Source organism: Crinia signifera, chromosome 2 (assembly GCF_055691185.1).
Source record: "Crinia signifera chromosome 2, ASM5569118v1, whole genome shotgun sequence".
Taxonomy (NCBI): Eukaryota; Metazoa; Chordata; class Amphibia; order Anura; family Myobatrachidae; genus Crinia; species Crinia signifera.
In genome coordinates this window covers 349409810-349434963 of record NC_139218.1, presented here as the reverse complement: position 1 = coordinate 349434963, position 25154 = coordinate 349409810, and the positions used below count along the sequence as shown (strand labels likewise).

At 43.4% G+C, this 25154-nt stretch overlaps 1 protein-coding gene across 1 annotated transcript in view; it reads right to left on the bottom strand.

Annotated features, from left to right (window-relative positions):
* Positions 1-25154, bottom strand: part of MRPS31 (mitochondrial ribosomal protein S31) — a 71541-nt gene that overhangs the window by 11960 nt on the left and 34427 nt on the right. Inside the window, exons 5-6 of the mRNA XM_083169739.1 lie at positions 22437-22513; positions 267-410 (exon numbers count right to left, since the gene is read on the bottom strand). Coding sequence (XP_083025865.1) covers positions 267-410; positions 22437-22513 — 221 coding nt within the window. The remainder of the gene's footprint in view (positions 1-266; positions 411-22436; positions 22514-25154) is intronic.

Below are 25154 nucleotides of genomic sequence, written 5' to 3'. Positions count from 1 at the left end.
GCTTGCGATGCATCGTCTGCGATCCCAGTAAGGGCTGCTGGATCTGACAAATCTTGATGGCAGCCATCGTGATATAAGACTCGCATGGGACCATGCATCATATCGGAATCAGACATGCGTTTTGACACTTTTCACCCAGTTTCTCATCCCGAAGCATCAGAATCAGGTGAAAAGTGCCCAAACGGCACTAGTGTATGGGGGTCTTTACTTCTTTCATAGTGTCGCTGAGATGGGTAAAACTACTGAATATGGGGATTTATACTCACCAGCTTCATTATCAATTGGAAACGTCCACAGCTTCCCCTCTTTTGTCCATTGTATCATCTCCTCAAATCCATTTCTTGGCGGCTGGTGACACATGGAAGCAATATCCGTAGCCAGCTCTAGATCCCATAGGTTAGGAGACAGCTCTGAAAACCAACAAGACGCTTTCATTAAGAAGACAAATAAACACATTCATAAAACCCACATAAAAAAGTATTTCTTTGTATCTCTATGATATGACTATCATTGATGAAGGAGTTACAAAAGCTGTGTACACGCTATACTGGACAATGTTGCAATCCATTGTACAGTGTACACCGTCAAATCCACCCAATTCATGGTGTGATGAATTGTATGGTCGCAACTTACCACTGGATGCTCTGCATATCCAATGGGATGATTCCACAAACAATGCAGTGTTGTTACAGGAAGCAAGTAACCCTATACTGGGTGGTTGTCGTACATGGTTCATGTAGTGTCTTACATCACATCGCCATGCCATTTAGGTGTGAACCCAGCTCAAGTCTGCTTACAGAGCAAAACTTTACTAGAATACTTCTCTCCTCATCTCAGTATTATAATCTACAGAGAAGGATTCTGGGCCTGTGAATGTACCGAGGCAGATGCCTTCTCCTATACACATGTGCAATTGCCTACATATTCTGGAGACCACTGGATGTGGGACGAGGCTTACAACATTTGCTACTGCATATTGCATTATCTGTCTAATCAGTATCACACTATTTAGCATTTCTGTAATTTTGGGTATCCATTTGGGAAGAACATTTAAGGAACTTCCCATTATCTGCGTGGTTAAGGACTACCCTTAAAAAGAAATATGCAGTCCCTGTGTTGACAATGTCTGGTTCCACAGTGACTAGGTCGGCACCTAAGAATGGTCGATATTGACAGAAGTCCGACACAAGTTAAAGGTTGACTTGAATAAGGTCAATATGAGTTTTTCACGGTTTTTTTTTTAAACGTTCTTCATACTTTACTATCCAAGTGGGCATAGAGTGAGGATATAATAGTGTGCTGAGTGCAGCGAGGCACCTTGCCCCGGAGCATGGCGATGGTGTGCGGTACCCTTATATGCCCATGTTGTCAGACACCAAACATGTTGTCAGACACCAAAAAAACCTGTGAAAAACTCATGTTGACCTTATTCATGTCGTCCATGTCCACCTAAAGCTTGTGTCGAATTTCTGTCAAGGACATGTTCTGGTATGTTTAGAAAAAATCGTATTGTTAGCTGTTGTGTAAAAGTACAAGCTACTATAGACGAGATGTACTAAACCACAAACCAATCAGCTCCTACCTGTCATTTTTCAAACCCATTTTTCAGTTTTATCATTGCAATCAGGAGCTGATTGGCTGGTGGGTTATCACTCTCCATTTTATCACTTTTGAAGCTTAGTACATCTGGCCCAAGGTTCTCTAATCAGGAATCTATGCTTTAGGAATCTTATAATCTGTACAATTACAGATTGGGAGTCTGGTTTTCAGAGGTAAAATTAATAAAAGGACAGCACCCGCTATCTTTGAAAACCCATACAGTTCCTCTTCCCTGCCTGGGGTGTCGCTGTCTGCTGTGGTGTTTCTAGCACAGGTCTGGTTTGCATATCAGTGCTGATATACAGACCACACTGTGCTAGAAGCACTACAGCAGACAGCGACACCCCAGGCAGGGAAGAGGAACTGCATGGGTTTTCAAAGATAGAGGGTGCTGGAATGAACACTAAACGGTATTCCAAATGCATTCAGTGCAACAAACTTCATGCTATTATAGACTACAATCACTACACTTACTGAATAATAAAAACTGTATTTTAGAGATAAGGGTTGTGTACACACGGTTCGATCCCTTTTCTATTTAATCCTGATTCGATCAGGATCGAATCGCATGGCGTACACATTCGATTAAGACTATATAGTACAGATCTGTACTATATAGTCTTGCCTACAGAGTCTATTTTTCTACTTGTTTCAATGGAAAACATTAGATTATTGTTCGATTTCGCTTATATAAGCAAAATCAAATAGAAATATAGAGGAAATCTAACCGTGTATACACCCTATTAGTCTAACTATAATAAAAATAGTTTCCAAATTATTTTAACTACAAAAAAAAAAAAAAAAAAACACAATATTTCTTAATAATGACTGGAAACATTCCTCAGAGAGTTTGACAGAAGTCACAGCCCTGCACCCATTTTCTTTTAACTTTCAGAATTCTTCCACTGCTGGGATTCAAGCTTCCACTGTCAGACTGTGTGACGCTATGAATTCCACAGAACAATGCACAATTGTAGCCAGCATTTTACAGATGCAAAATCTTAGTCTCATCTACAAAGCTGCCCGTGTGATACAGAGCAGTGGGGAAACAGACAGGCAGAAACGGACACCGTTCTTTCCTTCAAAATAATAATTTTGGAAGAGGAAAGCTGTGCTGTCAAGGGGTCAACCTTATTCCAGCTGCTGTTGGGATAGGTGCCCAGCCAGTTGGCAGAGAACATTTTTGTATAAGAGATACAAGTAGAACACTCTACTGTTTGAAAACGCACCTACAATATGCAAGGTTGGGAAAGTTGGGTTAACGTGTGTGTATTATGGCTTTGCATTACAAGGTGGTGTGTTGGGTCTCTTCTGAAACCAGCTGTTTCTCTAATGTGCCCCCCAAGTTCGCAAAAGTAATGGATCACCAATAATAAAATCTAACTTTTATTTATTATAGTTAAAATATATGGTACATGTGTAATAGCACGGCGCCCGGCTACGCTACGTTTTCAGCGTAGGCTCAGCATTGCCCAACAGCTGCCTAGCGTACTTAACGTAGTGACTCCGCAGCAGTCCGGCTGTCCCCGGCATCCATGGCGTGGACGCCGGCGGAGAGGGGATCATGCGGGCGCCGACGGGGAGGTGATCATGTGGGCGCAGACGGAGAGGCGCTCCAGCTGTCTGAGACACAGGTGCGTCTCAGTAATCATAGCGGCAGGGTATGGCAACCCTGGCCGTGTCCGCTTCAGGGAGAGCCACTACCCACGCCAGCCCGAAGCGAGCCCCTTGAGGGGACGCATAACGCATCCCCCCGACCTGTTCATACCCCCACTATCCACGTCGGCGTGGATTTGATTTTATAAAGTGTGGTGAGCGCAGCAAGCCCCGCGAGGGGACGCGGATTACTTTACATGTATTCCGCTCGCCACGCTTCGGGCACGATGGCTCACTGCGCTCGCCACACTTTATAAAAATCAACTCCACACCGACGTGGATAGTGGGGGTATGAACAGGTCGGGGGGGGGGGGGCGCGTAACGCGTCCGCTCACCACGCTTCGGGCTGGCGTGGATAGTGGGGGTGTTTCAGGAACACATATCTGACAGGGACACTGACTACGCTAGCCGCGCGAACACTACTCTAATTCTGACAGGGCAGCTACGCTAACTACGTAATGGGCGCCGTGCTATTACACAAGTACCAAATATATTAGTCTTTCATATACAGCAAAATTATATTAAAATGCAGTACACAATATACGGCCCTTATTCTGGTTGACTCACTCGGGCGCGAATTGCGAGTCAAACACACCCCCCCCTTCGCACACTGGGATTGTTCACCTGGCATGCAAATGGATGTTTAACAAATATCCATTCGCATGCCAGTGGGAACCTCCCCCAACTTTCGATAGCTGCTGACCATCCAATGATGTTTAAGGCGCACGCTTATGTACAGGTGGTCCAAACCACTCATATATATGCGTGTAGAAATCCAGGGAATTGGGCGGGCAGCTGACATCAGGTTATATGAGCTGTGTCCCCCCCCCCCCCCCCCATACGTGAGCCACGAACGCATTAGCACATGTACGCCCAGCGGTTTCATGGGAACGGCTATGAAACGCAGTGCGTACACATATGCTAATGAGCCTGCCCGGCACCCCACGCCCCTCTCCACCCCCCACTCAAAAGGCAGGGAGCGCCCACTCGCCGAGTTCACATGCACCCAGCATATACACATGCGCAGAAATGCTGCTGCACAGGTGCAAAAAAATCATTCCACCTTGCGAATTCGCGCAAGAGCTAGTCAACCAGAATAAGGGCCATAATGTACAGATTGTTAGAAATAGGAATTAAAAGATTAATTAAAACATATGGTCATCTGTGTGCTTTTAAAGCCATCTTCTGGTATTAGGTTGAATTACTATACAGCAGGGGAAGGGAACCTTTTGGGGTCCAAGGGCCGTTTGCATTGAGGCATAATGCCTCGGGGGCCATTTAAAAAAAAAAAAAACAACTTACAAATAGTCCCACGCTCCGGCGGCAGCCGCAGGTTACAAGTCACCGGTCTGTGTGGTCCGGCAGCTGTGCAGGGAGTCTCATACAAGTTGAAATCTCGCGAGAGGTCGGTAACTCTCGCAGTATTTCCCCTGTACTTGACTCGCTCTACAGCCGTCGGGTGGGCCACAAACACCGGCTCCGGGGGCCGGAGGTTCCCCACCGCTGCTATACAGAATGTATTCAAATGTGCTCCAAAATTAAAGGTAACCAGGTTACTTTATAGTAGTAGTATGGATTATGTTTGTACAGAGCAATCTCCTTAAATGTTTTGTAATAAAAAAAATGGCAATGTCAAGGTTTTCTCATAAAAATAAACACCATTTGTTTATATAATATACAGTAATCACCCAATAAACTGGTTACATTTGTGGTCTAAAAAGGTTGGACTGAAGCAGATATTGGAGAGATCTGCCACAATCTTTTCATCGTATGTCTGGAGGAAACCTTATATTTGTATCCTTAAATATAGATTAATAAATAAATCCAAAGTACATCTGCCAGTCACCAATTCAGAAATCCCTAGCATCAATAGCTCTTTATAATAAATGTAAAGGGGCAATTAGCAGCAAGTGATATATTTTAGACATTTAAATCGGACAATAATTCAATTTGAAACATCAACTTGCAGCCATCATGTGGTTGCGCAGTCCATGTGAAGTGTGCAGAAGCACTGAGAATTCATCTGGAATCCAATAAAAGTGTCAAATAAGATAGCCAATATCCATAAGGACAGTGTAGGAGAAGCCAAAATAAAAAAAAAGACAGATTGTAATAAGGGGTCTGAATGTGTAGGTTGAGTCATGATAGGATGTGGATAATAGGGTCAAAATGTCAACAAGGTCATAAAGGTAGAGCATTCTTAAAACGGACAAAAACAAAATGTTAAACAAAATGGCACCCAAAAACAAAAAGTAAAAGAAAAATGTTGACCATTATCATGTGACTTAATGACTATCTAGACCAGCGGTCTCGAACCTGTAGCTTACGTGCTACCGGTAACTCCCAGTCATAATTTGGGTAGCTCACCTACAGTAGCTGCAGTACTGCTGAGACAGCAAGGAGGAAGTGACCCAGTGTCAGTGTCCTAGAACAGACAGGTGGCTGCATCGGAACCCACAAATAGCATCACCACCAGCGGGAGGCAGAATGGCAATGTCCTAGCCAGTCGGTGGGACCCTGCCCGTCTCCGCTTTAGGAAGACTAAGCAGGGTTAAGGGGGGGGGTGCGGGGAGGTGGGGTCAAGTGTCAGGGACCGGTGGCAGAAAACCAGGGGAAGCTCCTTCTCATGCGCCCCCTTCTGACGGCTGGCGGGGCCTGGCGGTTCTATTGCCAGCCCCTGCAAGCATGACAGGCACTCCATCTGTAGGTTATTTGGCTCCAAACTAAATTAGCCCAGGAATGAATGTGTGTGTGTACATGTGGTAGGGAATATAGATTGTAAGCTCATTTATTTTTAGATGGAAAAACCGTGTGCACTGCAGGGTGGCAGATGTAAAATGTGCAGAGAGAATTAGATTTGGGTGAGTTATTTTGTTTCTGTACAGGGTAAATACTGACTGCTTTATTTTTACACTGCAATATAGATCTCACTTTGATGTAAAACCCCACCCAAAGTTACATCTATCCCACCTGCAGTGCGCATGGTTTTGTCCATCTAAGAAGGAATTTGCAAGAAGGAGTGAACCAGAATAAGGACCTAGGTGTTCAGGACAAAGCCCCGGTTCTCTTGCTACCCAATTTCTCTTTCAGTGTACACTTCTCTGAAAACACCTTCTCTTTTCTATTTCTGTAAGTTGGAGTACCGCAAGTCTTATGTCCTCTGTGCTTTTCTCAATCTATCACACATCTCTTGGTAAACTAATGAGCTCTTTCCGATTTCCGCATTATCCCTATGAGGATTACAATGGAATCTACCCCTCCTCCCAGATGTGTCACCATCTGTATTGGTCCACATCACTGAATAACTTTTTGCCATTTTACCTTGGATGTCATCTCTCCACCTCAAACTTGTTATTTCCAAAACAGAATTAAAAATATTTCGGTACTTATGTAATATCTGGACTCCCGTTTTTCTTATGAGACCGCGTGCACTCGCCACGCTTCAGGCACGGTGGCTCGCTGCGCTCGCCACACTATATACAATCAACTCCATGCGTAGTTGGATAGTAGGGGTATGAAAAAATGGGGTGCATTTAACATGGGAGTCCAGATAATACATAAGTACCAATATTTCCACCAGCCAATAACAGTTACCAAACTGTTGAGGTAGCAACTGTGATAAGACATATAAAATCAACCCTACCCCACAAGCTTGCTGTCTATGTCATCCTAAGTTAAATACATTTAAACAACATATGCAAACACTGCAAAAACTCAGTATACCATGTTCGATATAACTTACACAAAAGGCTATTAAGCAAAAAAAATGCTCACTACTCAAGGGCAGCAGCAAGTCCTGACTCCCCACTCCTGTCACCCCCCACCCCATTCCTGACCTCAGCCCTCCTGCATTCTTACGCTGGAGCTCCCCGCCGCCATTCGCACTACATCAGTGACCAGGTGGCAGGCCAGGTTTGGGGTAGTCCTGGGCGACTCGGGCGCCTGGACTCCCAAGCCCACCCGAGCAGGGCCTGCCACCTGGTCACTGAGGCAGTGCGAATGGCGGCGGGAGCAGGGGCAAGGGAGCTCCGGCGTAGGATCTCCAGAGCGCGGAGGTCAGGGGGGAGCAATGGGAGGGGGCCGCTAGAGGTGGTGTGCCAGTGGTGCACAGCTGGAGGCACCACTGGCGCATAACTACCTCAGATGTTATGCCCAGAATTTTTCCGGGCACACTACTGAAGTGGTTAAACTACCTTTCTTTTAATAATAATAAAAAATAAAAAAACAGGCACTACGGGGGCGATTCTCTTTCACAGAAATGCGGTAAAAAATCAGTTAACGGGGGTTTTACCGCATTTCTGTATGCTGTAATGTGCCTTCGCAGTGACACCGCTGCGGAGGGAATCGCCAGCAAAAGCTGGCGATTCCCTGCAGAAGCCTATGGGCTTCTTACCGTAGCGCTGTTTGAGGGATCCGTCACGGATCCCTCCCAGCATGCCCTGCGGCCGGCGCGTCACTCTGCGCATGCGCAGATGGACTCCCGGGTCACAGACCCGGAAGTCCAGTGCCGGCACCGCATCGCAAGTGACAGCTCTTATCGCAAGAGCTGTCCCTTGTTTTACAGCATATGCTGTTATTAATAATGCGATGCCTGGCGAAGGGGGGCTGCCGATGTTACAACATCCCGCTCTACGTGTACAGTTTTCACACTAAAACAAAATCTGCATCCCAACAGAGATTATTTTTAAACTATAAAAACTACATTAAACACTGGACCCCAACCCCTTTTTTTGGGTATGGGTCACAGGGTCGACTGTTTGAAGGTCAACATACATTAGGTCGATGAGTGAAGGTCGACAATGGGAAGGTCAAAAAGTCAACAAAGGTTTTTCGCAATTTTTTGTCCCATATGTGGGCATAGTTGACATGGACACTGTCTAAATTTGCTGCATCCACTCGCCATTACTCAAGCATGGCTATTATATTCTCCCACCACACCGTAGTGGATGTTATGGTATGAAAACCCGCCTGTTGGCAAAAAAAAAACATGAAAAACTTATGTCAACCTAATGTTTGTGTCGACCTAGTGGCCGTATCCCCTTTTTTGTGCACACAATGTGGATCCTATGGATTTTAGATCTCCGCTAATTTGAAAAAGATTAATTAGCTTTTTGTCCTGTGAGTGGCTGTCCCCCTCCCCCCCAGGAGCAGATTTCAGTACATTATCTCTCTCCAAGCTTTGATACATACTCCCCTTAGTTTTCATGCATATATTTAGAGGACGAATCCCACTCAGTATTGATGCACTCACACCTTAAACACACATTTTTTGGAAACTCCTCTCCTGCGTCCGTCTTTTATTACAACAAAGGCATATAGTCAGGCTAATGTCATATAAAGGGAATACAGCGGCAGCTTTGCATATGACAGGGAGCACAGGAGGAACAGAATACGAAGGTTTCGCACCGTGAAATTCTTCCAGAACAGAACAGTCTGAAATGATGTGTCTAGACTTCTGTATTTAAGCTTGGTCAAATTATATTACCAGTTAAAAATGTTTATCTCCCCTACATTTTCTGAGAACACAAAATACCTCCAAGCCCTTTACCAGCAGTCTGAAGGATGTTCCTGCCAGACACTAAAATTTGAGCCCATCACGTCCAGACCATTAAAATCACCTCTAGCTTTCCCTAGAACTGTGTCCGTATTGGACACTGGAGTCAAGTTGAACATTTAACATATTGTTCAGACTAGGGTTCTCTCGGGCAGGGTGCGGACCACAGAGGAGGACACAATTTTACATTCTGAAGGGCAACATTTATGGCAATATGCTGTGAAGCTGAAACAGTTGAGACCATTCTTCAAATACATTTATATACAGAGAGCTACTGTATATATTTTCAGGTCTTTTGTATTTAATAAAGTCTACTTCACTATTCCCAAACCAGTTAAATCCCAATCTTTGGCTGCAAATTTTAGACCCATTGCCCTTCTTAATTCAGATTTGAAGCCATATACTAAATTAGTTGCAAACCGTATATGTCCCCTTCTCCCATCACTTATTAAAAGAGATCAGGTTGGATTTGTATTAAACAGGCAGGCTCCGGATAACACACGAAGGGTGATTTGATAGACTCCATTGGGGGTTTATGCAAGCAACTCTAGAAAAATGTGGCTTTATTTTGGATTCCATGCGTGAAGACAGAGAAGTGGTCAAAGAGGTAGGACAGCCAGAAGTAAGGCAGACTGGTTTGATATCAATGATCCTAAGCCGTGGGTTGCCCTAGAGAACACTTATTCCTATTCTGTATTCCTCCCAGACTTATTATGGTTGCCACCTCCTGTCACACACAAATTATTTAGCTCTTGTAAATCTACTAAAATTACATTAGACGCCTGGCGTACACTGGTTTCATCTAGTAAGGACCTACATTTACCATCCCCCTTTTTGTCATTAAAATACATAATGTCCTTGGATTCCTAATGTAGCCTTAGGCAATTGGATTAAAAATGGGATGAAATCTTTGGAATACTTGTATATAGGTAACCTTCTAATGTCCTTCTCCCAACTGCAGGAATTATGTAATATTCAGAAACAAGATTTTATTTATTTGCAACTGAGAAGTTGGATTCAGTCTTTCCTAGCCCCTCCGGGTAATAAATCTGCCTTTCCAGCCTATATTAAGGCGCGGTTTCACATGTCATCCCAGAAGGGGGGAATCTCCTGGTGGTATCACTTTTTGATCTCAGATAGCAAGAAAAGCAAACTAAAATCCCAGATTGCCAGGGAGAAGGATCTGGGTAGACTCCTTAGGGATGAGGTTTGGGAATGTATTTTTAGCTATTGCTTTAACATTTCTAGGTGTGTCAATCACTCGGAAATGTTTTTTAAGCTTATACATAGGGCATATTTCACTCCTGAACGGTTACATAAAATCTGGCCATCTGTACCTGACTCATGTAGGAGGAAATGCGGGAATAGAGGGAATATTTTTCACATATTTTGGACATGCCCCATCATTCAGCCACTTTGGGCCAAAGTGTTCCAAATGTTGAGGTTAATTCTAGGGCGACAGATCCCCCCCCTTACCCCGCTATAGCACTTTTCCACCTAAACCCAGGATATGGAGCAGTACGGACGGTGTAATGGTTAGCATTACTGCCTCACAGTGCTGAGGTCATGAGTTCGATTCCCACCATGGCTCTAACTGGGCGGAGTTTGTATATTCTCCCCGTGTTTGCGTGGGTTTCCTCTGGGTACTCCAGTTTCCTCCCACATTCCAAAAATATACTGATAGGTCAATTGGGTTCCAACAACATTAACCCTAAAATGTCTGTGTGTGCATATACATGTGGTAGGGAATATAGATTGTAAGCTCCACTGCGATTTTTTGGGCAATTATCTAATATCTAATTTTTAGATGGCGTTATTTTGCAATTTACTCCAATATTGCCTTGTTTTACCCTAGTTCTTCTTTCTGTAATTCCCCCTGAAAAAATTGAAATAAAAAACTAAATGTTTAAAAAAAAAAAAAAAATTACTTCAAAGCAGGGACCCATATGTATAATGTCTCATACAAGAGTAACTTCAACCCAAAATATGTATTGCAGCAGTGCAGCATAACTCTGCTCCAATGGGAAGTACAGAGGGGTAAAACTGTACAAAATGCGTACACAACAGGTCTCGCCGGTTTTGACCACAATTCCTGTGATGATGATTGGGTGAAAGAGAGTGGTATCACCATTGGTGGTAATACCCTCAGTGGCTTCTCCCTGATGGGGACTATCAGCCCCATTATGCATTTTGCGCCCGCACATGACCTGCTCAGTCAGTGTTTGACAGTCTGGTGTCGGTTTGCTGGCAGTCATGGCGGGAGCTTTTCGCTGTGGTTTAGGGAAGGCAGGAGGCGATGGCTCTCCATTGTTGGAAGATTCCCTGACTTCGCCGATGGGCAACTTACATGTTTCCCATGGACACAAGTCAGATCACTAGAGACACCTCCTGCTGCATTAACATACAGCACTATCACTGCTGCATTCAAGGAAGCAGCAGCAACAGCCACTGCAACCAAATTTGAATCAGGACCAGTGAACTGGTGCAATGTCCACAGAGAAAAGGCCACACAGTCTGCTGCACAAAGAACATCAGGAAAGTAAAGGAACCTTGGAGGACACCTACTTTCAGGGGAAATGCGAGAGAGGTTGAGTCATGCATGAAGACAGAAAAGTGGTCAGAGAGGTAGTATCACACAGACCAGTGGAGTGAAGGATTTGTATTACAAGGGGGTGGTCCCTAGTGTCAAAAGCAGTGGAGAAGTCAAGGAGAATAAGCCGAAAGTAGGATTTGGCAGCAAGGAGATCATTGCAGACTTTGGGGAGGGCACCTTCAGTGGAGTGGACGGAAGCCAGACTGTAATGGGTCAAGCAATGAGTAGGAAGAAAAGAAAGACAATAAGGCAGTCAGGTTGCTGCTATTTGGTAAGCTTACAAAGCCATTCCCCATAAAGATTTCCTCCTACAGTAACCATACACAGTAAGGCTAAACAATTTACTGATGCGGATGGAGAATGGCAGGAGGAGTGTGGGGAAACACTTTATATGTTTTAGGTTTGTTGCGTTAAACTAAGGCAAGATCCTTTCACCAGAACACCATAAGCTTTCTGCATATTAGCTCCTATACAGCTAAGCAAGTCTTACAATGAAAGCTGTAGATGTCAACCTTATGCAGAGTATTGCACAAGCCCCTTACCCAGACTGGCCCATTGGTCACTTTCTCTACATCGTGAAATGCAACAGTTCCCGTGCCGATTGGTACTAAAGACCTCTAGTGGATGCTTTGTGTACTGCTGTAGCAGGAGTGGAGGAGGAGCGGGGAGCCGGCTATCACTTAAGCCCCTACACTGCATCCGTCCTTTCATAAAGCAGGGGAGCGGAGTCTCTACAACCCACACCCCAGGGGAAAGAGCCCCATTATAAAGTTGTCAACTCAGAGCAATGAGAAGAGGCAGATTATATGATACAGATTATCACTCAGCAAATACGTGATAAAATGTCAGCACATATGGTCCCTAATTACTTTCAAAGACGTGACAGTACTTTTCTACCAAACAGTAAAGCATGCAGTCCTTGTTATTTGAATTATCCTTGTTCTATGAACTCATCTTTCAGACGTTGTGCCATAACATATGTTGCCAAAGAGAGAGAAAAAAAAAAGAGAAGAAAAATAATTTTCCAGCCTTCCAAATAATTATGGCACAAGTTAAACGCATTCATTTTCAAAGCGACACGCTAATTTTTAATTTCGGGACAGCAAGGAAGCAAGCAAGCCTCAGATCACGCAGGAGACGCCGAGGATCAAATATCTCATGGTATTTCCTGCTCCATGGAGATGTATTTTGCAATCCTTATTCTAGCCGAGGAACACAGAAACTGACTTCACTGAAGGGCGCTTAGGATCCACCCAAAAACATTCCATAGGAAACTCTATACTACATGGGCATCGCCTCACACCCAGCAAGTGCACCCAGTCAGATCTTAATCTTTTGCTGCTTGTGAATCAAGTTTCAAGACACTTAACAGTTTAGATGCTGTGAGAATTAGCGAGGTTCAACCAGACTACACAACGCACTTTTATTAAACCATTTGCTCTCCGGCTCCGGACCACTACGTGTCCTTGCCGAGATCACCTGTCATTTAACTGTTGCTGGGCAGATTAAAAGAACATTTGCCTCTAACATATGAGTATCCTAAACAATTATGGTTAGCTGATATAGAGAATGATGAACTAGCAAAACTGCTCGGTGTACTCCAAAAATTCATAAGTGGCTTGTTGCAAGTTGTCAAGTTCCCATTAAGGTTCATCACAAGGGGACTGCCCAGCTGCTTCACCCATTTTATATATAGTATTGGTAGTTCTGGTTACAGATGTGTCCCGCTGCTTCAGTCACGCCAAACAGGCGATCTTGGAAAGCCAGGTCCGGAATGACACAACCTTGCCACGTGTCCGCTTCGCTCAGAATGTGCATCTTATTCAGTTAAATAATTTGCAGAGACAAATATTAGACGCACACAATATTTTGATACACAAACTCTTGACAAGGCTGCTGGAGAAGAAATATTAGTACAGAGTGAATTCAGAGAAGTTTAACAAACTACAATTAATGTTTCTACCCAGAATACAATCCGCCCTCACTACCACAAGTTCATCCATCCCATCTGTACCGTACGTGAAGGACTGACATATAGAAAGTGTATTGGGTGTTGTGTAATGTTAAAAGGGGCAGTACACACCGCAGTGCAGAGCTTAATCCAAGTGTGGAGAGGAATTCAGCAAAGCGGAGCCTATTTTCTGCAGCTACACGCCTGATCGTGGGGTTGGAACAGTCATTCATACACGCTGATACACGATGCTTCTGTTTTATGAGCTGAAATGCTGGTTAATTTGATGGGCATGTAAGTCCAATAAAACTAGATCTTGTCTTAATAACTGACAAGGCACCTGGCGTTTTCTCACCTTTCTTCTGAGAGTCCCAGGGGGATTATGGAGAGACTGACATGTCTCAAGTGCTCAGTATGTACTATAGCATAAGTCAGTGGTTCCCAAACAAGGGTACTACTACTCCTTTGGGTATTCTGTAGACCAGTTGGGGGTACTTGAAAATAATATTGGTAATGGTGGCAGAAGAAAAAGAATCCCGATGGATGAAGGTCTCCCATTGCCATGGAGACAAACCACGTTGCGTCACTTCCGGTTCCGCATGCGGCATCAGAAGCGCCTCCTCTACTTTTGCTCAATCAGCAATCCACTGTGAACTACCTGCGCTGCCTTCAGTCATCAGTGACCATCTGCCCTGTGCTGACACGAGCGGAGGAAGTAGTGACTTTAATCCTACAGGTGTTAGCATGAACCCTCAGAAAAAGTGCACAGACAGCGACCAGACACAAAGGGACCAGATTACTGATATATAAGCATATGTAAACCATTCACTTTCAATCCACTCGTAAGTACTGTGGATATTTCAAATTGAGAGAAGAGGGTACTCATAAATGAAAAACCTAATCAAGGGGCACGGGAAAGAAAAAAGGTTGGGAACCACTGACATAAGTCCTCAACAGGACAGTCAATACAACTAAAGGGCAAAACACATAGATGAGTGCATGCCCTTTGTTTCATGCTGTGGGTCATGGTGGCCCAATGGAGATGTGTTCAATTTCAACCAGGGCACCACCGGCGTTGAGTTGCGTTTTCTCATACACACCACAACACAGTGTTGTGGTGTGTATGAGACAGTGTATTGCTTGTGGACAGCGTATTGCTTGTGAGGCATGTGCCCAGAGGCTGCCCACTGCCATGGAGTGCTGGACCAGTACAGGATAGCCAGAGGTTTAAGGTTTCCACTTAGTAAGTTGTTACTGTAATTGTAAAATATAAATATTGGGACGTCAACACAATTTTCATATTTTGAGCTCTATACACCACCACAATAGATTTGAAATGAACTAAACACAATGTTCTGTAACTGCAGACTTGCACCTTTAATTTGAGGATATTTACATCCAAATCAGGTAAACGGTGTAGGAATTACAACGGTTTCTATATGTGCCTCCCACTTTTTAAGGGACCAAAAGTAATCGGAAAATTTACTTAAAAGCTATTTCATGGACAGGTGTGGGCTATTCCCTGGTTATTTCATCACCAATTAAGCAGGTAAAAGGTATGTAATTGATTCCAGGTGTGACATTGCATTTGGAATCTGTTGCGGTCGACTCTCAATATGAGATCTAAAGAGCTATCAGTGAGGCAAGCCAGCATTAGGCTGAAATATAAAACAAACCCATCAGAGAGAAAGCAAAAACATTAGGTGTGGCCACATCAACTGTTTGGAAAATTCTTAAAAAGAAAGAACGCACTGGAGAGCTCAGCAACACCAAAAGACCCGGAAGACCATGGAAAACAACTGTGGTGGATGACAGAAGAATTACTTCCCTGGTGAAGAAAAACCCCTTCACAACAGTTGACCAGATCAATAACACTCTCCAAGAGGTAGATGTATATGTGTCAGTCTATAATCAAGAGAAGACTTTACAAGACTGAATATAGAGAATTCACCACAAGATGTGACCATTGGTGAACCTCAAAAAAAGGAAGACCAGATTAGAGTTTGCCAAATACCATCTAAAAAAAGCCTTTACAGTTCTGGAACAACATCCTGTGGATAGCTGTGAATAAGATCAACTTGTACCAAAGTGATGGGAAGAGAAGAGCATGGAAAAGAAAAGGAACTTCTCATGATCCAAAATATACCACCTCATCAGTGAAGCATGGTAGTGGTAGTGTAATGGCGTGGGCATGTATGGCTGCCAATGGAACTGGTTCCCTTGTATTTATTGATAATGTGACTGCTGACAAAAGCAGGATGAATTCTGAAGTATTTCGGGCAATATTATCTGCTCATATTCAGTCAAATGCTTCAAATCTCATTGGATGGAGCTTCACAGTGTAGATTAACAATGACTCGGAGCATACTGCAAAAGCAACCAAAGACTTTTTTAAGGCAAATAAGTGGAATGTTATGCAATCACCTGACCTGTATCTGATTGAGCGTGCATTTCACTTGATGAAGACAAAACTGAAGGGAAAATGCCCCAAGCAGGAACTAAAGGCATTTGCAGTAGAGGCCTGGCAGAGCACCACCAGGGATGAAACCCAGCGTCTGGTGATGTCTATGCAGTCCAGACTTCAGGCTCTAATTGACTGCAAAGAATTTGCAACAAAGTATTAAAAAGTGAAAGTTTGATTTAGGATTGTTTAGTTTGTCCCATTACTTTTGGTCCCTTAAAAAGCGGTAGGGACACATATAGAAACCATTGTAATTCCAAAACCATTCTACTGATTTGGATGTAAATATCCTCAAATTACAACTGAAAGGCTGCAGTTAAAGTTTGTTTCAAATTCCTTGTGGGGGTGTAGAGAGCCCAAAATATGAGAATGGTGTCGATGTCCCAATATTTATGGACAATATTTAGAACAATCCTACTACTGTATTCCTCAAAGTGGTAGATTTTACAAGGTACTGTAGACCAGCAAACTAATACCCCTTTCACATCGCACTTTTAAAACGGTATATTGCCGTTTTTTTTTCCATTTTAAAACGTTTAACCCCTTCCCGACATTTGACGTACATTTACGTCATGGCCGGGATGTACTTCCCGACACATGGCATAAATGTACGTCATGGCTTTAAACTGTCACCGCGTCTATAGACGCGGTGACAGTTTAAACATGTCTGCTGTCCCTGACAGCAGACATGTCCCTGCATGCCCAGGGGGGGCTGCGATGCCGCCCTCCCGTCGGCGATCGCTGTGATTGGCTGTTCAGTGTGAACAGCCATTCACAGCGTTTTCCTGTGTACCGGCGAATAACGTTCGCCGGTGACACAGGGATCGGTGGTGATTGGTGCTGTAAAGTACAGCACCAATCACCACGGGGTGTAAGGGTGACACTGGTGTCACCCCACCTCACCCCACCCGCCCCCAAAGGCCGTGATTGGTTCGTCGGACCGACGAACCAATCACAGCCATGGAGGGTGATTTAAACTAACGGTGACTGCACTGCAGACGCCATTCCGGTCTGGAATTGCGTGCAGTGCGGTCACCGTGCCTATCTGCCGCGATATACTGACCTGATCCTTGCAAATACTTACCTGATCACTGCTTGTAGCGTTCCTGGATCTTGTTACTTCTTGTGACTTCCTGTGTTGTGCTGTGCTGTGTTGTGCTGCTGCAGTGTGATAGATTTATAGATAGAGAGATAGAGAGAGAGAGATAGAGAGATAGAGAGAGCTAGTGACAGAGTGCTATATTTTGTGCTGCTGCAGTGTGATAGAGTTATAGATAGAGAGATAGAGAGAGATAGAGAGAGATAGAGAGATAGTGACAGATTGTGCTATATATTTTTTATATATATACAGCTGTACTGCGTGTGCAACTGACTGCTGCCCCCCCCTTTTGTGCTGATCAGTATAAATTAACTGATCAGCAACTTTTTGGGGGCGCAGGGTTTTTTTTATATATATATACCTGTCAGTGCTGCTGCTGCAGTGTCATAGAGTGATAGATAGTGAGAGATAGAGAGAGAGAGAGAGATAGTGATAGAAAGTGCTATATTTTGTGTCTGCTGCCCCCCTTTTGTGCACCCCCAGCAACTTTTTGGGGGTGCAGGGGTTATTTTTTATATATATAACTGTCAGTGCTGCTGCTGCAGTGTCATAGAGTGATAGATAGAGAGAGATAGAGAGATAGAGAGAGATAGAGAGAGATAGTGACAGAGAGTGCTATATTTTGTGTCTGCTGCCCCCCTTTTGTGCACCCCCAGCAACTTTTTGGGGGTGCAGGGGTTATTTTTTATATATATAACTGTCAGTGCTGCTGCTGCAGTGTCATAGAGTGATAGATAGTGAGAGATAGTGAGAGATAGAGAGAGATAGAGACAGAGAGTGATAGAGAGTGATAGAGAGTGCTATATTTTGTGTCTGCTGCCCCCGCCTTTTGTGCTGATCACTATATCTGAGGTGATCAGCAACTTTTTGGGGGTGCAGAGGTTTTTTTTTTTTATATATACCTGTCAGTTGCTGCCAGTTGCACTGTCAGTTGCACCAAAGGTTGTGCACCTGCTGCCCCTCACTGGTAATCAGTGTCGCATCACTGATCACCTTTTTTTTTTTTTTTTTTTGAGGGTGCTGTGGGGTCTTTTTTTAATTTTTTTTTTTTTGATCAAATTCCTGTTGCCTTTGAGCGCTGTTCAGTGACGGACGTTACTGACCAACATCTGTGCTCAATTTTTGGCGCAGGACCTTTTTTTTTTTTTTCTGCACTACATACACACTACACACTACATACTACATTGAAATAAAGTTTGTACCCCCCTACACTATACACGTGTTGAAACATTTCACTACCAGAAACACAAAAATAAAAATGGCATCCCAAATGTCATCCCAGTCATCCAGAAGAATGTATTCAGCGGAGGAGGCATATGCCATGCTTGCCTCTGACTCCTGACACAGCCAGTGAGGCAAGCGGGGAATTTGAAGGATTCATCTTAAGCTCCTCTTCCTCCTCTAGTGATGAGGGACCCCCTCAAAGACGCCCCCGTAGAGCAGCTGAGACCCCCCCCCCCCCCCAATAATTGATCTCGTATGGACCCCACCACCAGACAATTTTGAGCCCCAGGTTCCTGAGTTTTTGGCCATCCCAGGAATCCAATTTGATTCCACAGGTCTCAGAGAAATTGACTTTTTCAAATTATTTTTCTCTGATGATTTTATAAATTTAATGGTGGACCAAACTAATTTATATGCCCAGCAGTTTATTGCTCAAAATCATTTGCTAGGTGGACCCCTGTAGATGCAGTAGAGATGATGACGTTTTGGGGTCTGGTGTTTCATATGGGCATAGTAAAAAAGCCAGAAATTAGGCAATATCGGAGTACAGATGTTCTGTACAGCACCCCACTTTACCGTATGGCCATGACCCGGACTCGTTTTGAGTTAATCCTTAAATTTTTGCATTACAACGATAATGCACAGTGCCCACCCAGAGATGATCCCACCTTTGACCGGCTATTCAAAGTCAGGCCGGTCATTGATCATTTCAGTGCCAAATTTGAAGAGATGTACATCCCAGATAAATTCATTTGCATAGACGAGTCCCTTATACATTTTAAAGGAAGGGTTAAATTCCGCCAGTACCTTCCCAGTAAGAGGGCAAGGTATGGCATAAAAATGTATAAGCTGTGTGAAAGCACCTCAGGGTACATTCACAGGTTTAGGGTATATGAAGGGAAGGATTCAAGAATTGAACCGCCAGAATGCCCGCCCTCCCTCGTAGGTGTTAGTGGAAAAATTGTCTGGGATTTAGTGCACCCCTTCCTGGATAAAGGTTATCACCTCTATGTGGATAACTTTTACACTAGCATCCCCCTGTTTAAGGCCCTTGGTTCAAGAGGTACAGCAGCTTGTGGTACTGTGCACAAGAACCAAAGAGGCCTCCCAAAAACGCACATTGCCCAAGTAATGAGAAGGGGTGAAAGCAGGGGAATATGCACCGAAAATATGTTGTTGGTCAAATATAAGGACAAGAGGGATGTCCTTATACTGACAACAATTCACGGAGACAGTACCACCTCCGTCCCTGTACGAGGTACCAGTACCCACACCTCAAAACCTAATTGTATCCTGGATTACAATAGGTACATGGGCGGAGTGGATCTTTCAGATCAGGTACTGAAGCCGTACAGTGCCCTGCGGAAAACAAAAATCTGGTACAAGAAGCTGGCCGTGTATATCATCCAGATGGCACTGTATAACGCTTACGTGCTATTCCGTTCTACCAGCCAGAGGGGGACATTTATGCACTTTCAAGAGGAAGTCATAAAGGGCCTAATATTTGGGAACCAGCAGGCAGAGGGCCCCAGTACTTCTAGTACTGGCCCCCGTATTGTACCAGGGCAGCATTTTCCTGATGAAATCCCCTCCACTGGAAAAAAGGGCAGAACACAAAAAAGGTGCAAAGTTTGCTATAAAAAGGGAATAAGAAAGCAAACTATTTTCCAGTGTGACACTTTCCCCGACAAACCCGGCCTATGTATAAAGGAGTGTTTTAAAATATACCACACATCTATGGATTATTAGGTTCATAATTTCACCGTGCTTCGGGGGTCTTGCTAATGCCACATAGCACCCACCATTCATTCCACCAGAATCTGAGCCGCAAAATCCAAAAATCACTCCTTCCCTTCTGAGTCCTGCCATGCACCCAACTGGTATTTTTTGGTCACATGTAAGGCATTGCCGTACTCGGGAGAAATTGGGGCACAGATTTTGGGGTGCTTTTTCTCCTTCATACCTTCTGAAAATGAAAAATTTTGAGCCAGAACTGCATTTTTGTGTAAAAAAATGTAATTTTTCATTTTCACTGCCCAGTTGTATCAAAATTGGTGAAACCCCTGGGGGTTTGAAATGTACACTATACCCCTAGATGAATTCCCTGAGGGGTGTAGTTTGCAAAATGGGGTCATTTGTGGGGGGGTTCCACTGTATTGGTGCTTTGGGGGTCTTGCTAATGCGACATAGCACCCACCAACATTCCACCAGAATCTGTGCTGCAAAATCCAAATATCACTCCTTCCCTTCTGAGTCCTGCCACTTTTTGGTCACACATGAGGCATTGCCGTACTCGGGAGAAATTGGGGCACAGATTTTGGGATGCTTTTTCTCCTTCATACCTTCTGAAAATGAAAAATTTTGAGCCAGAACTGCATTTTTGTGTAAAAAAATGTAATTTTTCATTTTCACTGCCCAGTTGTATCAAAATTGGTGAAACCCCTGGGGGTTTGAAATGTACACTATACCCCTAGATGAATTCCCTGAGGGGTGTAGTTTGCAAAATGGGGTCACTTGTGGGGGGCTTCCACTGTATTGGTGCTTTGGGGGTCTTGCTAATGCGACATAGCACCCACCAACATTCCACCAGAATCTGAGCTGCAAAATCCAAAAATCACTCCTTCCCTTCTGAGTCCTGCCATGCACCCAAATGGTATTTTTTGGTCACATGTGAGGCATTGCCGTACTCGGGAGAAATTGGGGCACAGATTTTGGGGTGCTTTGTCTCCTTCATTCCTTGTGAAAATGAAAAATTTTGAGCCAGAACTGCATTTTTGTGTAAAAAATGTAATTTTTCATTTGCACAGCCCAGTTGTATCAAAATTGGTGAAACCCCTGGGGGTTTGAAATGTACACTATACCCCTAGATGAATTCCCTGAGGGGTGTAGTTTGCAAAATGGGGTCACTTGTGGGGGGGTTCCTAAATTTTAGCATCTTATGGTGCCTAGAAACCTACATGGTGCCTAAAAAATAATCTCATAAAAAGGAGGCTCCAAAATCAAGTAGGTGCTCCTTCTATTATGAAGCCTGTGGTTTGGTCAACGTGCACACTAGGGCCACATATAGGATATTTATGAAAACAAAAGAATTGGGGGAATCAATTTTTAGTCACATTTCTCTAGTAAAATCTACTGTGTTCCTTAGAAAAATGTATTAAAATTGCAAATCTGCAAAAAAAATGAAATTTTGAAATTTCACCTACACTTTGTTTTAATTCCTGTGAAACACCTAAAGGGTTAACAAACTTCCAAAATGCTGTTTTGAATACTGTGAGGGGTGCAGTTTTTGAAATGGCATCATTTATGGGGTGTCTCACATACAAGTCCCTCAAAGTCACATCAGAACTGAACTGGTCCCTAAAAAAATCAGTGTTTGAAATTTTCTTGAAAATTTGAGAATTTGCTATTCATATTGTAAGCCTCCTAGTGTACAAAAAAATTAAAAGGAAGTTGAAATAATGATGGAAACATAAAGTAGACATATGGTCTATGTTAGTTATTAACTATTTTGAGTGGTATGATTATTTGTCTCACAAGCAGAAAATTTAACATTTTGCAACTTGCTACATTTTCCATTTTTTTACGACATTTTGGTATTTTTCACAAAAAAACACAGACTGTATCGACGTAAATTTACCACTAATTTGAAGTACAATGTGTCACGAGAAAACAATCTCAAAATCACTGGGATAAGTAAAAGCAAAAAAAAGTTATCCCCACTTAAGTGATACATGTCAGATTTGAAAAAAAGGGCTCTGTCAGGAAGGCAAAAACTGGCTGTGTCAGGAAGGGGTTAAGGCTTCAGTGTGAAAGTGCCAAAGTTGATTTACAGGTTAAAGTTATCCAGTATTTCAACACGGTTAAAAAGCAGAGTCCTACACGTTTTAAAGCCGTTTTTTTGGCAGTTTGAACAGCTCTATTTCAATGGCTTGAAACGTGTCCCTTGGGGGTTAAACGGGTTGAATGTTTGAATGGTATTAAATGATTTTTAAAACGGTTTTCACCTGCAATGTGAAAGGTCTCAAGGCTCAGACCCGTTTTAAAGTCCCATTTAAGAATACAGGGTCAATACCCGTTTCTGCAATGTGAAAGCAGTATTAGGAAATCAAATATAATTTGTTTTAGCGGACTGGTTCAGTATTCGCAGCTCTCACATAGCCACAAGGTTTTAGCACATCAGAAGAGAACATCATTTGGATAAAGCGGAGACACATCTAGTTCATAAGATCACTGAGGAACATGGCAGCAGCTTAGTAATAGCATTTATGGAGGAGAATGGCTCGTTTCTGATGAACTGACCTGATTCAAGTGACTTTTCTGTAGTGACAGCTGGGACAGGAAAGATCATCAACCGACTTCCAATGTTCAGTCTCGATCTGCAAGAAAACACACATCAGCGATGGCTGGCCTCTAATATTCCGACAGGCATGAGGCAGGACAGGGCAGGGAAATACAATGGTGTCTAGGGCAGTACAGAGAGGCTGTCAGTGTCAAGTAAAATGGTTTATTGGAAACTACGTAAAAACCCATACAGTACTGTACAAAAAAGTACATTATGGAGATAGGATATCAGACATACTAAACTCTGCTCAATCCATGGTGGCCTGCTTCATTTACTCCCTCTGCCTTGTAGCGACCCACCCAGTTGTGAGCACAAGGCAATATAAGCCCAAAGCTGAAGCTAAATCCAGGTATACATAACATAAATTGGCTTTCTAGGAGCGTGGAAAACGTCCTTTATGTATACATAATGTAAAAGGTTAATGCTACTACAAATATACAATTTGCTTTACATTCCACGTGAACATAAGAAACATCTGGCTGGATGCTATGTATTACAGCAACTTCTCCCAGTGCCCCGGTTTCATAAAACATCTCTGTACACTTTGAGACCAGGGGGAGAATTTACTAAGATGGGAGTTCTGTTTCACATGAAATGTTGCTATGGGCAACTAAACAGATACAATCTGTTATCTTCTAGAAGGTGTAGATTCTGATTGATTTCCCATAGCAACATCCCATGTGAAATAGAACTCCCATCTTAGTTAATTGTTTGAAAACCAGCAACAAAACAGATAAATTAATAGATTATTTATGTGGATATTCAAATGAGATATTCCTAATACACAGTGGCGACACTTTTGGCACACTCCATATATATGTACTAGTGATGGACTGGTCAGTTACGCAGCCCTGGAATGTAATTGTGTGCATGCAAGAAAAGAGGGTATAGTCACCGGGTGGTGTCCCGTGAGTCACGGAGGTCTGGTCTCATGACATTCTCCCATCATTCTATGCTGGGTGGCCGAGTAGAGCGCTAGAACGCTGAGTTGCTCTGCAAGCCCATGTTAATTAGCATGCGTCTACACATTGTTTTAGCAGGATGCAGTTGAACAGGATCCTGTTTAGCAGGATGCAGTTTGTTGTGTCTACACATTACGTTTTAGCAGGATGCAACAGGTTTGTGTATATATCCTCTTGTGTAAGCATCCTGCTAAACAGATCCTGTTCCACTGCATCCTGCTCAAAGGCAATGTGTAGATGCAGCCATAGATTTAAATGTACAGGCTCCTTCCTGCCAAAAGGGACCTGTCAAAACGCAATGTGCAGCCTTGGGACTAAGCTGAATGCCAGAAGGCTGAGCTGCCCTGCAAGCCCATGTCTTTTTGCGTGGCCGAATCGGCCAATCCACTCTCCTGGCTGGCAGCAGGTACGTGCAGTTAGCCCTGATTCATAGTTGTCCGAATCTCTGTACATGGGCTTCAGCATGGAGATTTTACATACAGCGCATATGCCGCTGCAAATATATGCATGTTGTACAAGTCTCATCTGATTCAGAGGGAACTTGTCTAGACCATTTGGAGGGAACTGGAGAGAGCAATGAAAAGGTGTGATGGGGGAGATATGGGGGGGAGGTAGGAGGTTAGAGTTAACAGAGGCATATTTTGTATTTATTTATGTTTGGAGGGGGCAGAGAATAATGTGCCTAAGATCAGCCTGTCCCCCGAATCAGTCTCTGCCCGCGCTATGCATGTTGGCACACTAACCAGAATTCCCTCTGAAGAGATGAACAACTTTGGATCTAATATGATGGCATTATATTGACAGAAGTGACATAAAAATGTCCGGAAATGGAATTACAGATATATAATAGCAGCAATTAAGCTTTGCAGGGCAATCTCCAGTATGCTTCCCATAAAATGGATAACAGCAGTACTCATTACTTTAGATATGATTGCTTGTAATTGAAAAGCTCAGAGGGGGGAAAAATATGATTTCATGGGGGAGCTACTAATTGGGTACAGCAGAAGGGGTGAGTCACCTCTGCATAAACCCTGCATCGTCTTTTCCCCTCGCACTGCTAATGGTAAGAAGCGAAGCGTTGTGAAAAAATACAAACACAAACACGTGAAGAATGAGTTTCCTTGGCGTGTGTTTATGCATCCACCCACTCCCTTCTTTCCAAATACCTCATATTTAGTAAGCTAAATGCAGGCAATTCATTTCGTTCCTAGGTTACATGTGCTGCTGGATTTAAAGTCACAGGTGCCCAGTAGCAGGCACTGTGTGTGCTGTCATTATCACTATAAACACTTCTTTTATACATTTATGGGCAGATGTATCAAGCTTCAGAAAGTGATATAATGGAGAGTGATAAACAGCCAGCCAATCAGCTTTTAACTGCCATGTTGCAGGCTGGGTTTGAAAAATGAGGTAGGTGCTGATTGGCTGGTTGTTTATCACGATCGACTTCATCACTTTTTGAAGCTTGATACATCTGACCCTTCACCTCAAACCTAAATCTATGGAAAGTGGCAAACATTCTGCCAAAAAGCAAATTGAACGTCTTATTTATTTGTTCCACTAGTTTACACTGCCCACATTCCACCTGCATGCTGGGAATGACTGGCAATAGACGTTTGTTTCTTTTAAATTGTGCCATTAAATTAAACTTTTTGAAGTTCAGAGCAATAATATTAAGAAAGAGGGAAGGTTTCCACAAGACTGTTGTTTATC